Source organism: Borostomias antarcticus (assembly GCF_949987555.1).
Source record: "Borostomias antarcticus genome assembly, chromosome: 13".
Taxonomy (NCBI): Eukaryota; Metazoa; Chordata; class Actinopteri; order Stomiiformes; family Stomiidae; genus Borostomias; species Borostomias antarcticus.
This window is the reverse complement of record NC_140246.1, coordinates 6,688,929-6,704,225: the sequence shown is the minus strand read 5'-3', so window position 1 is coordinate 6,704,225 and position 15,297 is coordinate 6,688,929. Positions and strand designations below refer to the sequence as shown.

The following is a 15,297-nucleotide window of genomic DNA, read 5'->3' as shown; positions in this document are numbered from 1 at the left end:
TACTCATCCGTCAAACACACCTTGGTCTCAGATCTGGGTTGAATGAATGAATCAAGGGAGAAAAATACATAAAGAAACAGTTTGGTTTTAGTTTGGGAATGACAGACACGCATGACCTTTAAGATACCCTCTTCAGAACGACACATATTTTAGAAAGTAAAACCCATTTCAAGACGTGTCTCTGCTTCCTCAAAACATGCACACACGTATGTTTTCTCCATACATGGGCGCACGTTTCGAGGAAGCGGAAACGCGTCCGTACAAGAGACCAAAACAATAGTAAGGGACAACCGTGATTTATTTCTGTGCAGAAATAGACAACATTAAAAAGACGACCGTTAGAGCACAGGTGGCTGGCCACACTCGGGGTTTCCACCCCCCCTTCACAGGGGCAGAGGTGGAGCCGGGGAGGGAGCGCTCTCCCTTCCTCAGTCCACACAGACAACATCTGAGACCGACTCAGTGAGAGGAGGTCAAGTCGCTTTCATAAACAGAACTCCGTTCTTGAAAAAAGTGCTGATTACATTCACACATTTCCCTCCAACTCTGTCGATGCATGGGTCACATGTCGCGCCCTACTGAAACTCACCAAGCAAGACAGTGGTTTTAATGGGGTAAAAAAAAAACTAGAACAAAACCAAGAATCACTATCTATACAGATAGGCAACGGTCCTGGAAGGCAGACAGGAGGATATGCCCAAATCATTAGAGATTAACAACACTGTATCCCTACAGCCAAATCTCTTTCAGGGGGCAAAAAATGTAATAGGTTGGTGCTGGCACAGCAAACGTAATGGACGATATCATTGGTTAATATGAAATGACAGAGGGGGGTGGGTGCAGTTTCCCCAGGGCCCTGCGTTCCAGCAGAAGTGTGAACAATCTCTACTACGGACAACAAGTGACAACTCTCTCTCCCTTTCCCATCCCGCTCTCTTCTGCCAGAGACGGCGGGGGTTCACGACGTCACAGGAAACGGATGCCTGCGCCAAACTGGACGCCGTCGCATATCCTGCGGAGAAGAACGTTATCTTTAAAGAAAGTTAAGAGGCGGCGAAAAATTTGAGAAAAAGTTCAATTTCTCCCCCTCATATAGGCCTAGATCTACCTGACTACATCCAGGGTTTGTATGTCTTTATGTGTGTGTGTGTACCTGTCACCACTCTGAACCCCCATGGGCACACAGTAGTTGAGCTCCAGCCTGGCGATGTTCCCCAAGCGGAGCACGATGCCCGCCCCATAGGACCAGCGGATGCACTCCGCCAGCCTCTGCAGGTGGGCCTGCGGACCCTCGCCTGGGCATGGGGACACACCGCACACTCAGTAACGAGGCACACTTCTCAACACATTTGATGATATATGGCGTCCTGACTTGTTGCTAATCCTTGATATTTTGCCGCTCTTGCACTTTGGCTTTAGCACTAGATTATGTTCCTAGTCACTTGTTTAGAGGGGAGATGCACTTGTGAGTTCTGGCGAGTCGTAGTACACCGACCACCTACGTTAAATGCGTTATTGTGAATAAAAGCATCTGTTAAATGACTGGCGCTTTGTGCCATCGAGACATGGAAGGCACGGCGCACAAACGTCCACGTGTTGAGTTCCGCGTCACCCACCGTAGTTGAGGTTGCACAGGTTGCCGGCGTTGAGGAAGAAGTGGGTCCGGAAGAGGTCTCCGAAGCCGCCGCGGCCTGGACGGAAGGGCAGCGGCGTGTACAAGTGGAGCCCGCCGGCCCAATACGCCTCGCCACCCAGGTAGTCACCTGGAACACACGGGCGAGCTCCCTCGCGTCAGGCTCCTATTCCCAGGGATGATGATGACGACAGGAGATTGGTGGGCAGAGAACATGTGACCCCCTACCTTCACTCTGTGGGCCGATGCTGTACATCCCGAATCCGCGCACACTTGTAGGACCGCCCAGATAGAACCTGGGTGAAAAACAGATGACCCCTCAAGTCATATAAACTCAGTCAATACAAACATAAGAGACAGGAGGTAACATTCAGGCAGGGAGTCAATATTAGTTATGACTCAACAGCACCACCTAGTGGTTCCTGCCAAAACCAGATGCCACTTGTCTCCAGTCATTCTGGGACGTACCTGTCAGCGATGGAGGACGGCTTTCCTCCAATGGGGTAGAGCATCCCGCCCCACAGAGAGGCAGAGAGGACCTGAAAGAGACCAATGTGTGTATTAACACAACAGAAGGATGACCAACCCAGTCTACAAGACAGAATAAGGGAAAAGCCCAATAGTGCAACTTCACTTTCATGAAGACACAAATGACGAAGCGTCGTGACTTAGTGGGCTTGAAGATAAAAATGTGATTCAACAATAAGTAAAAAGGTGCCTCTTTTTAAACACTAGATAATCAATGTATGTGGTTGGGAGGTCTCTATCGCCACCCTGTGGTCATAGGAAAAAGTCCAGGAGGCAAGAAAACACAATAAAACAAAACTATAATGGAGTACACAATACAAGTTAAAATAATAATAATAATAATAAAAATAATAAAATAAAAAGTAGTTGATCTTATTAAGGTGCTGGAAACAAGTATCAGCATTTATAATCATTGGGTTTCATTTCCATAAATCACTGGGGCTTTGAAAGGGTGTCCATAAAAATAGAATTACATGTAATCATTTGATTCCAATTCTATGGTTGTCTCTGTTCTAAATCAAGAATATTTGAGTACTTCTTGTTGCTAGGCCTTTTATAGTTCGTTCCTAAGAAACCATGGAATTCTGAATGTTTGGAAAAGTAGTTGCTTGGGAGAGTTGAAAAAAGATTCAATCTTCATTGGGAAAGTGAAAAATACAGCAGACTTCTTTGTCTCTCTGGAGAATTACAAAAAAACTTTCAACCAAATAGTAGATCAAGTTTCACCAACTCTTGCGATAACTCGAAGACCTGTTCTTGAATATGTTTTCCATTGACACCATTGGGAGATTTGAGGCTGCAATCTTCACCATTGGCGGAGATGAGACCGAGGGCGAGTTTGATTCAGACCAGCTTCCCTCCCCAATGACCCTGGAGGAGTTCCACGGGTGCGTTGTCGGGGCCTGCCCCCGGAGCTGGGACGAGACCCATCGCATCATGAGGGAGTACTACGGCAAGCTGGCGGAGGAGAGGGCCGGCCTGACGGCAGACACAGAGGAGCTGGAGAAGACGCTGGCCGAGCTCCGGGCCAGGAGGAGGCACTTGGAGAGCGTCCGAGACCAGCTGGAGAGGACGGTCAGGGGGGTGGAGAGGAAGGTGGCCCAGACAACATGGGCTGCTTTCGGGAGGAGGAAAGTCCTGGAGGAGAAGCGGGCTCACAAGCTGTTCCTGGAGAGCGCCCTGGAGGAGGTGCAGCGGAGGAACCAGAGGCTGCGGTGGGAGGTGCAGAGGCTGGGGAGGCGGAGCCAGAGAGCGGATGACCACAGAGCAGAGCCACAGCGAAACGTGTGACACGGCGGGCAGGTCTCAGTGGGGGCGGTGGCAATTAAATGTGCACTCCAACTTGATCACCTTGAGTTACATCAGACATATTTATCTTATACATATATGAATATATCAAATTGCTCGTGCCGTTACTGTATGTAACTCCTGCACTACATGCCGACCAACGAGCTAGATACAAATGTGCAATGAGAGAAAATGCCGCCCGCCAGGGTAAATTCAGTCAGCTACGATCTCACGGTTTGTGGGTTTGGGCTACCTATAAGGCTATAAAAGAGTGTCCCGTGTTGCTGACTGGATCTCATCACGCACACCTGCTTGGAAGTAGGTGAGGCCACGCCTCCACGCTTTTACTTTTTTCTCTTTTTTTCATGCTCTGGTGTTGATTATTTGCCTGATGTCAGACTGAATTGTCATCTTGTTACACTCCGTTGAGATCTTCAGTCTGACCTTGCCTCCACTCTAACCGATTTCCGTGGTGGAGGGGGATTTGATTTTTCCAAACCAATCACTAGAGACCAATGGCACTAGACCAACTAACTACTAACACCTTGACAGTGTGGTTAGTCCTGCCCCCGGTGCGGTTTCTCTAATCATTATTCCCCTGCGGTGCTCATTGGACCGATCATTTTTAGACCAAGAAACCGCTGTATCATGTCAAAATGCCAGACCAAGAATCTGTCACCACGGTCTGGACGCAGCTAAGTCCTTCCTAATAATGATTATAATTGTTGTAGCAGAGCCAAACAGCTGTCTACAGAGGAGCTCAATCACTCACCTCTCTCACTTTATCATAGCAATGTTTCAGATCTTACGGACATTTGACACACTGCAGCTTTCAGTAGGCTAACAAAACAAAAACGGTAAAAAGAAACAACCAAATGATAAATCACTAACTGAAGATAAATGAGTCATAAGAACACCATAATTCAATCTATCAGGATCAATAAACACGTAGCCTATAATGACCAGGATGCCCCAGGCTGAAACACCTAGTCCTGTATCACTTACAGAGTCCCAGAACAGCCTCCTGTTCAGCTGCAGCTCAAAGTCCTCCTTCAGGAAGCTGGTGTCTCCCCCTGCGTAGCCAGCCAGCTCCTACAGGGCAGAACACACAACACACCGTCAGCTGCCCGCTACTCTTCAAATAATACTGTCGTGCTTACGATTAAAATGAATTTTAGTCACACAGACAAACACACATAGACTCTGTACACAGACATCTGACACACACACACACACACACACACCTGGTTGATCCTCAGTAAGGCACCTTTCTTGGGGAAGATTGCAGAGTTCCTAGTATCGATGGACATGGTGTGCTACCGGGGAAAAAGACAACCATGAGCAATGACGACATCTGACACCGTGAACACAGCCTATCAGGTCAACCGCTGTCGACAGAACGATACAGAAAGATACTCTAAGACAATAAAGTTCTATACTGACAGGGGCGATTGCTGCTTAAGATACGGGGTGTCATACTATGTGACTAAAGGGATTAGCAGAGACTGTGCAGCTCTGGGGGGAGGGGCGGGGGGGTCAAGAGGTCAAGGTCGTACCGAGAGGGCAGACTTGAGCGAGTGTCCGCTCTCCTCCCTCACGGCGAAGGAGGCGCTGCGCGCCAGACAGCCCAGCTCGCGCCACACGCCCTCCCACTTCAGGGTGTGGTTGGTCCTCCACAGAGGAAACTGTGAGGGAGAGGGAGGGAGGGAGGGGAAGAGAGAGAGAGAGAGAGAGAGGGAGGGCGAGGGCGAGTATTTTGAAATCAGATGAATGAACAGTACTCCCGAATACTACATACACCCACCCCCACACACGCAAGTACAGCACACCCACCCACCATCCCAACCACACACACACACAAGTACATGTGTGAGACGGCTTACGTTGAGCTCCGTGGAGACTCCTCTGTCTGTCTCCTTCAGGGAGCTCCATGGGAACTGCCCGGTGACTTTGTACAGGTTGAGGGTGAGGCTGAAACAGAACACCATACCGGTCAGTAGAAGCCAACACTGACCGCCATCACTAGAACCACATAAACAATGTGTTCTGGATGAATGATGTAGATAGACATAGATCAGTGGTGCAGCACCAATGGGAACTCTAGCCTAGAAAGGAGGAATGTCTCCTTCCTATCCCTGCATACAGTCATGTGGGGTTCCATACTTGCGTTCAAAGTTGCCCGGCTGGGGCTTGAAGTAGGACAGTCCGTAGGAGGTCTCCTTGGTCCCGTAGGAGAACTGGAAGGTGAGCTTTTCTGCACGTCCAAACACATTGGGCAGCTTCAGACCCAGCACCTGGGACACAGAGACACCAGGGTCACACAGACGCACACACACACATACACACCTGCTCTACTGTACATCGGCTGGGAATCTATTTCTCTGTCCGGCATACCTGTAGTGTGTGTGTGTGTGTGTGTGTGTTAGGGATGCCACAGTGAGGATTGCTTCTCACCGGTTAATAAACTCACGCCACACCGGAGTTACCGGCAACGCCGTACATTTTCCAGCCGTGTGCTCCGCCCCGTCCTCGCTCATCACGTTCCCTTTGAACGGTTACATTCGAACGGCTTTTTAAGAACGTTCGGAAATCGTCTGCGTTTAACCTAAACAGGCACGGCGACGACGGGAGCGTGCGTGGGCCTACTTACGGCCGCTTCCGTGACGTTTAAAACAGTGGCAACGTTTGCGAAGGAACACGGGAGAAGAGGACCGTGGCTCTGGACTCGTGTGACGAGGTGAAACGTGACACCGCTGCTCTGCGTCGGGGAGCCTGTCACTCACCCGGCCCGTCACAGAGCAACCGACGGGGGAGCAGAGCGCACCCTTTCAGTTTAGAATCGCAGCGTCCGTCGGCACGAAGTATAGATAACACGTTTAGGATTTTACATAAAGAGCTGGTTGATGCTGCCAGGCAAAGGGATGTCTGGGGCCCCCTGCTGGAACTGCTGCCTCCGTGACCCGACCCCGGATAAGCGGATGAAAATGGATGGATGAGTTTTTTTTAATTTGATGAACGTGGGTGCCGATACACGAAAATAACTAAATGGGTTTTAAAAAAGCAGGGTGGTGGGGGCGGTGGGCAAGTAATGCAACGGTGTATGACCCGACGCCGAGTAACACCGGTAACCCTAATGTGTGTGTGTGTGTGCATATTCCCTCACCATGCTGCCCTCGTTGTTGCCGACCATGGTGTTGTAGCTGCCAGTCAGTCTCTTCATCTCGGTCACCTCGAACGTCACGTCCAAACCGTTCGGCAACGCGTCTGCGCCTAAATATAATATTTGTAGTATTAGGTCATATATATATATATATATGGTTAGGACTAGGAACCTGTGTGTTGTGTCAGTGTTTGGAAGACCAATAAAGAAACAGACCTTGACTGAAAGTTACTACAGCTATACCGAATCATGGTAAATGGACTGCACTTATATGCGCTTTTATCCAAAGTGCTTTACAATGAAGGCCTCTTATTCACCCATTCACACACATAAACACACACGGCAGCTGCCATGCAAGGTGCTAGACTGCTCATTGGGAGCAATTTGGGTTCAGTGTCTTTCCCAAGGACACTTCGACATGTCATTAGGAGGAGCCGGGATTTGAACCACCAACCCTAAGATCAATGGATGACCTGCTCAACCTCATGAGCTACAGGAAGTAGAGCTAATGTCTTCAATATTCAGGTAGAGCTAATGTCTTTAATAGTCAATATTTAGGTTTATCATTGCACCTCTAAACAATTGAACACTGAACACGTGTTGTAAGGGAGATTGGCTTGGCTATAATTATGCCACTATAGAGCATCACTTCAGCAATATCAATGTATGATTGGGAAGCATAGCGGAGGATACCTTCTGAAGTGTCAATGAGTACTTCCACGTCCTTGAAGATACCTAGGCGCAGAAGTTTCTGTCTGGCAAAATGAGCTTTCTTCATAACCTGTCAAAAGACGCACCATAGAGCAGTTTTGTAAAACAGACAGAAAACCAGATAGGTGTTTGAATGAAAAGTCTAGACAAAAAGCGACCAAGCCAAGTCCATGTATTAAAGATGGACAAAAAAAGAGGTCAATATACTTACGTCAATCAGGTTCTTGGCATTAAAGACTTCAGAGATCTCATAGCCCAAGAGATCCTCTTTAGTTCTTCTAAGCCCCTCAATATTGACATGCTGGACCACAACCTGCAATGGATGGAGAGGTTGTTGTCAGGCTTTTAGGCATTTTGTTCCCCCAGTATTCTAGGACTTGGTGTTCGTGAGCGAGACGGGGCTGTGGGATGGAGGGGACTCACGTCTTTATTCTCCAGGACCTCTTGTTTGGTCTCTTGCTCCGGTTCCGCCGGTTCCATCACATCGTCCGGGTTGACACCCAGGTCGCGGCCGTGCATCGGGAGTGGATCCAAACTCTGCATAACCAAAGGCTGCAGTTAGCTAGATAGCAGCAAAACAGAGGGACCTAACTAGCTAATGTGCTCGCTTTCACCATCAGCACGCGCTATCCAGCAGGTATAGCAATACTATAGGTGTTATTGGGAAATCACACAAAATAAAAACGTGTAATTTGAGGAATACAAAATGAACTGACTTAAGTGGTTGCTATGATCGTTTTCGTTAGGCATGTTATGTCTATATCAAGTCCCCGGCCTATCTGTCAGTCGGTAGTACATCGAGTACAAATGCAATGCAGTCAAAGAAGACAGAGTGCTCGCGGAGAGGTCATGCAGAATTGCACCCAGACATTGGTCTCTGTTGTGAGAAACTCTTACCCTGGCGTGGACTGTCCCCATCTTGACGCCTAGGTCGTCAAATATGTTCCCTTTGATAAAAGCGACGTTTTAGATACAAATGCAATCATGAAATAATACAATAACGATGGCTAAATTTTCCACGACCAAGCCCCCTTCAAGGGAGACGCCATGACACTCATGGCGTTCTTCTCCCGGTGTCAAGTGATTGGTCAGAAAGGAGCTTTGCGTCATAGCAGTGGGCGGAAACCAATTTAGAAAAACCGTTGACTAACTTTCACCAGCAGGGGGCAGCAGCACTACACTTGAGGGGCCACAGGTGGTAGCCTAGGCTAATTCAATTGGATGGCTTCTGGTTTATGGTTCCAGTTGTTAGACGAAATCATAGTTTTATAGAAGCCTCTAGCCTAACATGTTCATGAGGCTACATTGTAACACTCTAGTCCATTATGTCAAACACGCACATTCGATTATTCACATTCATTCATTCATTCATTCATTCATTCATTCATTCATTCATTCATTCATTCATTCATTCATTCATTCATTCATTCATTCATTCAGTCTCAAGAGTGAATCAAGAATGAACGACAAAGAGTCGTAGCTTGGTGCATTAAATTAGGCCTATGTGAACATTTGACTGATGTAGGGCGGTCGCGCCATAGGGTCGCGCTCATCTCACATGATGATCAAGATACCAACCTCTCTCGCTCTCTCTCTCTCTCTCTCTCTCTCTCTCTCTCTCTCTCTCGCTCTCCGAATTACACCTCCAATCCCCTCCTCAAATATGTGCAAGCCAATCAGCATGCGAAGAGCGGCTCTGTTGGTCCTGCTGTTCTCTCCTACTGCCAGTACCGAAACGGTTCTCTTATCAAAGAAACACACAACCAAAAACTGCATTCTATCACCGTTTTAACATGGGAACTGCTTGTTTTTCCTGGGATGTCTGTTTGCTTATCCTCCTCATAAATACTTGTGAGGTGATGGGGAATGTTGGATCCGCAGGTAAGCGCGTCCCTCTTCATCTGTCTGCTCTAGGCTTTATCATAAAAATAAGGGGAGACTATTTTAATATCAACGTTTTATTCAGCTGTTTACAATGAGACTCGGCATTTTCAAATGTGTAAATTAGGCTACCGGTCCATAAATCCGTAGCATGTAGGCTAGCTGGCATAAATTGCATTTTGTGGACCAAATTAACTTTAATCATTGCACATTATGAAAAACACTGATGAAAATGTTTTCCAGGGCTCTCTAAATGTATTTTAAGATTACAGATGGTATAGGCTAATGAGTTGCAGAGCAGCAACGCAGACAGAAACCGTCACCTATTTGTTAATGAACTGCTAATTAAGTTGTTGCAGATGTGTGATATGCGTGTAGCCTTGCGCGCGAAATAATGAGCAGAGAAGTTGGCTGACAAACTTGATAGCTTATTTGCACTTAATTGACTGTATTTCTAAGTTTATGATTTATTCCTCTAAAACATTTCGTTCTTGTGGATGCGACAAAAAAGGTGCGAGAACATAGGCTATAAAGGCCTACTAGAAATTCTGTCCGATCGTCTGAAATCCCAAACCACAGAGAAACTGACTGAGCCTATTCATGTGTCTAAATAGGCTGTGACAAGGCAAGTCTTTTTACTCCTCTGCACGGACAGATCCCCATATGAGGCGATACAGAGCATCTTTTCCATATCAGCTCCCTGCGCCGGCGGTGTCCATATGGACGGGCCAGGCGGACTGGTCCCTGGAGGTGTTGATCTCCAGTCCAATATCGACCACCATTCATAGGATAGCACCCGGCATTGTTTCCTTCACCACGGATGGGCGATAAGTCAATATTGAGACAGACACTAAACCATGAGTGCAGGGCTTTGTCAAACCTGGGTTATTTATTGTAGGCAACTGAGCAGGTAGCTTACTCTTTCAGCATGGGCTACAACATAGCATTCATGTCATGGGTGTTTCAATATTCCAAAGGAGATTTCCAGCACATCTTTTCTGTCAAATGCCATATCTGAACTGTCCATATTATTCCTGTGGTTGTCTCAACTGCTGCATAAATCCAGTTAGATTCCTTCCTTCCTTCCTTCCTTCCTTCCTTCCTTCCTTCCTTCCTTCCTTCCTTCCTTCCTTCCTTCCTTCCTTCCTTCCTTCCTTCCTTCCTTCCTTCCTTCCTTCCTTCCTTCCTTCCTTCCTTCCTCCCTCCCTTCCTTCCTTCCTGCTGGTATTCTCTACATGGGGGCAAATAAATCAGTCATCCACTTAATACAATTTTTAATTTGATTTGATTATAATTGCGTGTTATTGTTTATTTATGGCACGTTGTTGAGCTGGGCGGACGGCCAGGAGGGACTGGGCCCTGAGAGCAGCGCTGAGCTGACTGGGAAATAAACGGAGGGCTTATTGCTCCCAGCCAGCCGGCCTCAGACACACTATCTACACACAGACGAGGGGCTGAACACAGAGCCAGGGAGGGGGTGCTGGTCAACACTAAGATACAATACGTAGGAGAAACAGATTAGAAAGAGGAACTGTTCTCTTTCTTCCCACCCCCCCCCACCCCCCCTCTCTCTCTCTCTCTCTCTCTCTCTCTGTCCCCCTCTGTGCGTGCATGTGTGTGAGAATGAGATGCAATTAGTTGGCCCAGTGCCCCTGGATCCTGCCCCAGATGTGACTGGCCTCTCAAACAATGACCTGATCAATTAGGGAGTGATTCCCTCTGTTCCCTGACACATATGCACACGCGCAGACACACATACACACACACACACACACACACACACACACATGCATGCACATGCACACATATGCGCGCACGCACACACATACACACACACACACACACACACACGCACACACACTCACACTGGACTGCAGTCATGTTTTCCCATTTATTTGTGGTGATTGATCTTTCAATAATGCTTGGTAGTCATGGTTCAGCTTGTATCCACATCTCCATGCTGGTTCACCGGCCAAAATCCATTTGCTGCTGACCAGCACTGTTCCCTTCTGTCTAGATAGCTTTCATTAACTGTCGTCACCCAGGGGGAGTCTCTGGGGTTTTAAAGCTGACCCGCTTCATTCGTCCCCCCCCTCAACGTAGATCCGGACGAGTGCTCCGAGGCCACGGACGACTGCCACATCGACGCCCTCTGCCAGAACACCCCCAAGTCCTTCAAGTGCATCTGCAAGCCGGGTTACAAGGGCGACGGCAAGCAGTGCGAGGGTGAGTCTCTCTCCTTCTCCTCCTCCTCCTCTTCCTCCTCCTCCTCCTCCTCCTGCCACCGGTATCTTGTTGTACACCCCCCCCCCCCCTCCCCCCTCCATAGGATAACATCATCCCCACTTACACCGCACCCCTATCCTCTCCTCCCTGGCTCTCATCCCTCCATCCTAACCCCCCCCCCCCCCCACCCTCAACCTTCTTTTCTCCTGCTGCTTTTCCCCCTACTCAGCATACTGGCGGGTTATACAGCTGTTCCGCAGCCCCTGCCCCCCCCCCCCCCCCCCCCCCACCCCCTAGACTCCACTAATTAACGGGGAGGAAGTGGACTCGGGGTAGGTGTGAGGGTGTCAGGGTGAGAGGGGGCAGCACCAGGGTGGGCCTTCACACCTCCTCTCACGCGTGCGCGCACACACACACACACACACACACACATGCGCACCTACACACACATCAACGCAGGATGTGTATTTCTACACGGCGTACGACTCTCGCCTGTTTTGTGACTGATTATGTTGTTGACACGAAACGACCAATGATAGCGCTCTTTCAGATCGGAGGAGTAGCCACGCTGGCGCGTTCTCCTGGGAGGAGGAGGAGAAGGAGGAGGGGGGTGTGGTCTACGCGCAGGCTGACGGTGTGTCATCCCTCCGTAGGTCTCATCCCTCTCAGGATGTCGTCCATCCGTAGGTCCATGTCCTTTCAAGTGGCTGCTGTTTGCCTAAGTATTTGGATGTCAGCCAGTTAATCCTGGATATCCCACACTCTACCCCGTTTGCTCAGCTGTGGACCAAATCCTAGTCACAGTCCACCCCCCCCCCCACACACACACACAAACACGCGCACACACACACACACACACACACACACACACACACACACACACACACACACACACACACACACACACACACACACACACACACACACAGGGAGCATGTATTGTGTCTGGGGTATTCACCTGAGCAGCTCCACACAACGAGAGTTATTGCTGCAGTGTGTTTGCATACCGGTCCCGCCTACAGTATCAGGCGCCCGGCGCCCTGTCGGGCCTGTGCTCCCGCGTACCAAGCGCCACGCGCCACGCCGGGACGGGAGCGAGGCCACGGAGGTGCGGCGCCGCCATTGTTTTCTATTACCCGGCCCGTTGTGCTAAGAAGCGTCCTGGCTTCGATCCGGTCAAGTCGCGTCTGAACCCTATCCTGAGTTATTTGGCTTCAGTCTGATTCCATTAGCATGCCTATGACATCCGACCAGGTCCGAGACATCGGAGAGCAGCTTGTGATTTGCTGGATGTGTCTTTTTAAAGAGGTGATTTTGTATGTTGGACGGGCTTCAGTCAGAGGCGCTGGCATTGAACAGACAGGCCTGTCCAGAACAACCAGGCTATTATATCCAATAGGAAACGGCAGTATGTTGAGAGGAGTAATGTTCCTCCCGGCGTAAAACAGCTGTCTGACTCTGGGAGCCCGGAGGACCTGTTCGCTTCCTTTTATTAGATCAACTTACAAGCCAAAAGTCTGACTTGGTTTCCATCAGCGCTGTATTGACAGGGGCCTCCAGTCAGTGCTGTGTGTGCTGTGTGTGTCTGTGTGTGAGTGTGTGTGTGTGTGTGTGAGTGTGTGAGTGTATGTGGGAGTGTGAGTGTGTCTGTATGTGTGTGTGAGTGAGAAATGGATTTGGCTACTGTAGACAGGGTCCCTGTTTATGTCTGAATATGGGGAAAATGTATCAATCAGATGTTTCTCTCCCCGCGTCCTTGTGTGTAATGTGTGTGTGTGTGTGTGTGGGCGTGTGTGTGTGTGTGTGTGTGGGCGCGTGTGTGGGCGTGCACGCATTGGGAGATTGAGCGAGATTTAGAGCGTTATGCACTCACAGCCTCTCTCAGACCGCTATCAAGTTTCCTTGATTATGGCCAAGTCCACCCGCTCCCTGAGTTAAAGTGCACCGAGAGCATCCCAGAGAGACTCGCTTGTCAACGACACACGCGTGTCCTTGTGTCTCCTATTGAAACTCCCATCGACGACACGTTGAGTGGGTGTGGCCGTGACAGAGGGCAGATGGATGGCGGACGGGCGGTTGGGATTTGACCCCTGAGCCCCGTGATTAGATAGGGCCCGTGTAATTGGTCGGCTGTGTTTCCCATCAGGAGACATTACCCCGGTGCAGCAAGACACAGAGTCATTAGGAGAGGCTTCTGCTGTCTCCCTCCCTGCTTCCTGGAATCAACACAGCCTCTCTCTCTCTCTGTCTCTCTCTCTCTGTTTCTCTCTCTCTCTAATTATCTCTCTGTCTCACTCTCTCTTTCTCTAATTATTTCTCTCTCCGTCTTCCTCTCTCTCTTCCTCTAATTATATCTCTCTATTTCTCTGTTACTCTCTATCTCTCTGTATCTCTGGCTCTGTATCTCTGTTTTGGTCTCTCTGTCTCCCTCTCTCTCTCTCTCTCTCTCTCTCTCTCTCTCTCTGTAGCTCTCAAGCGTACTAGCACAGCACCTTAGTCAAAGCTCAAGTTAACAAAACACTGACGATAATTGCAACAATATGCATTGAAACCTGCAGTATATAGGATACCTAGTGAGCAGTGTCACTACTGGACCGTGATAACGGTCATTCTTTTCCCCCCGTCGGTCCCCTCAGGTTTGGGTTCGTGGCAGAGAAGACGTTCTCGGCCGGGAAACCTGATCTGCCGTTGACCAACGCTGCCCTCTCTGTAGACTTTTCCACGGGGGGTTGATATCGCCGGCTCGTTATGGAAAAATGTGAACTTTCAGGCCCCTCGTCTGTTCCGTCAAATGAGGAACGAGACGCTGCCAGCAAAACCGCCTACATCCCGTTTGGAGGTTGAACGAGGCGGGGCGTTAGATTTGAAAAGCGCCGAAGCTATTCATTTCGATTCCGGCGCTCTCGTCACTGCGTCCGGAGGGTGTCTGCTCTCACAGTCTCAAGTCCGTCGGGGCGCTGCCCGGTCTGGCCCGGACATGACCCGACTGGGTCGCAGAGCTGCCAGAGGCCGTCCCTGCTTACTCAGCATTTGTCACTTACAGCCTAATTGATCGCTTTTTCAAGAAAAGAAGTGGAGGATCGCTTCTTTTCTTGGATTTACGATACTATATGGACAACGCACCTGGGGATCTGAGCGCAATGCTGTCTCGTTTAATACTAATTGATCACTTTCCATTAGTCCATGGGAAGCCGATAGCCCCTCCTTCTCACGCAGGGCGTGTCTTTCTGGAGCCCCTCCTCCCCTGTGTCGTCTTTTACACCAGGGACTAATGCAAACAGGCTGTCCACTGTCCCACACAGTGTCCCCCGAAGCAGCAACAACACCCAACCTGCTTCCATGAAAGAGAAAAGGAGAGATCAGGAGGGAGAGAGAGAGAGAGAGAGAGAGAGCTGTGTATCGGGGGAGAGATACTGTAGGTAGAAACGCAGACAGGTAGACTGAGGGAAAGACAGGACTGAGGTTGAAGAAGAGATAGGGGTGGGAGAGAGAGAGAGAGAGAGAGAGAGAGTCCCCAGAGTGGAAGATGAATAGATGGAGATATTGCAGGCAGGAGGGAGGGAGGGAGAGGTTGCAGACGATTACTAGGCCATTGTCTGCCTGGTGTCTGCAGTTCCGTCATTGTTCAGGAGCTCTGCTCACTGGCTAGTGCTTCAGCACGCACACACACACACACACACACACCCCCGCCTCAGCGGAGTGGGTCAGACTCGCCTGTTGAAGTCTCTTTTTATAGCTGTAGCTCTCCCAACAAATTTTGAGAGCACACACACACACACACACACACACACACACACAGAAACACACACTTAGCAGACTGCAGCAGTATGTATCGCTGTATCTCCATCTTATAGGCTCACTGAGCTTCGGG

At 49.3% G+C, this 15,297-nt stretch overlaps 3 protein-coding genes across 4 annotated transcripts in view; 2 read left to right on the top strand and 1 right to left on the bottom strand.

The window, feature by feature from the left end:
* Positions 1-15,297, top strand: part of mpped1 (metallophosphoesterase domain containing 1) — a gene marked incomplete at its 3' end in the record, with an annotated part of 127,918 nt that overhangs the window by 7,339 nt on the left and 105,282 nt on the right. The window lies entirely within an intron of this gene.
* samm50l (sorting and assembly machinery component 50 homolog, like) lies at positions 287-8,377 on the bottom strand. The gene is made up of 15 exons (XM_084447937.1): positions 8,217-8,377; positions 7,743-7,856; positions 7,531-7,632; positions 7,302-7,389; positions 6,612-6,718; positions 5,612-5,742; positions 5,332-5,419; positions 5,005-5,133; positions 4,693-4,764; positions 4,454-4,540; positions 2,102-2,172; positions 1,862-1,929; positions 1,617-1,763; positions 1,154-1,295; positions 287-1,012 (listed from the first exon to the last, which is right to left on the bottom strand). Exons 1-15 carry the CDS (start codon positions 8,235-8,237, stop codon positions 967-969), a joined length of 1,413 nt encoding a protein of 470 aa, XP_084304063.1. The 5' UTR covers positions 8,238-8,377; the 3' UTR covers positions 287-966.
* Positions 9,112-15,297, top strand: part of scube1 (signal peptide, CUB domain, EGF-like 1) — a gene marked incomplete at its 3' end in the record, with an annotated part of 70,884 nt that continues 64,698 nt past the window's right edge. For both annotated transcript variants that reach the window (XM_084447932.1, XM_084447931.1), the window contains exons 1-2: positions 9,112-9,200; positions 11,304-11,426. In XM_084447932.1, the coding sequence (XP_084304058.1) occupies positions 9,113-9,200; positions 11,304-11,426 (211 nt within the window). In that variant the 5' untranslated portion in view covers position 9,112. The remainder of the gene's footprint in view (positions 9,201-11,303; positions 11,427-15,297) is intronic.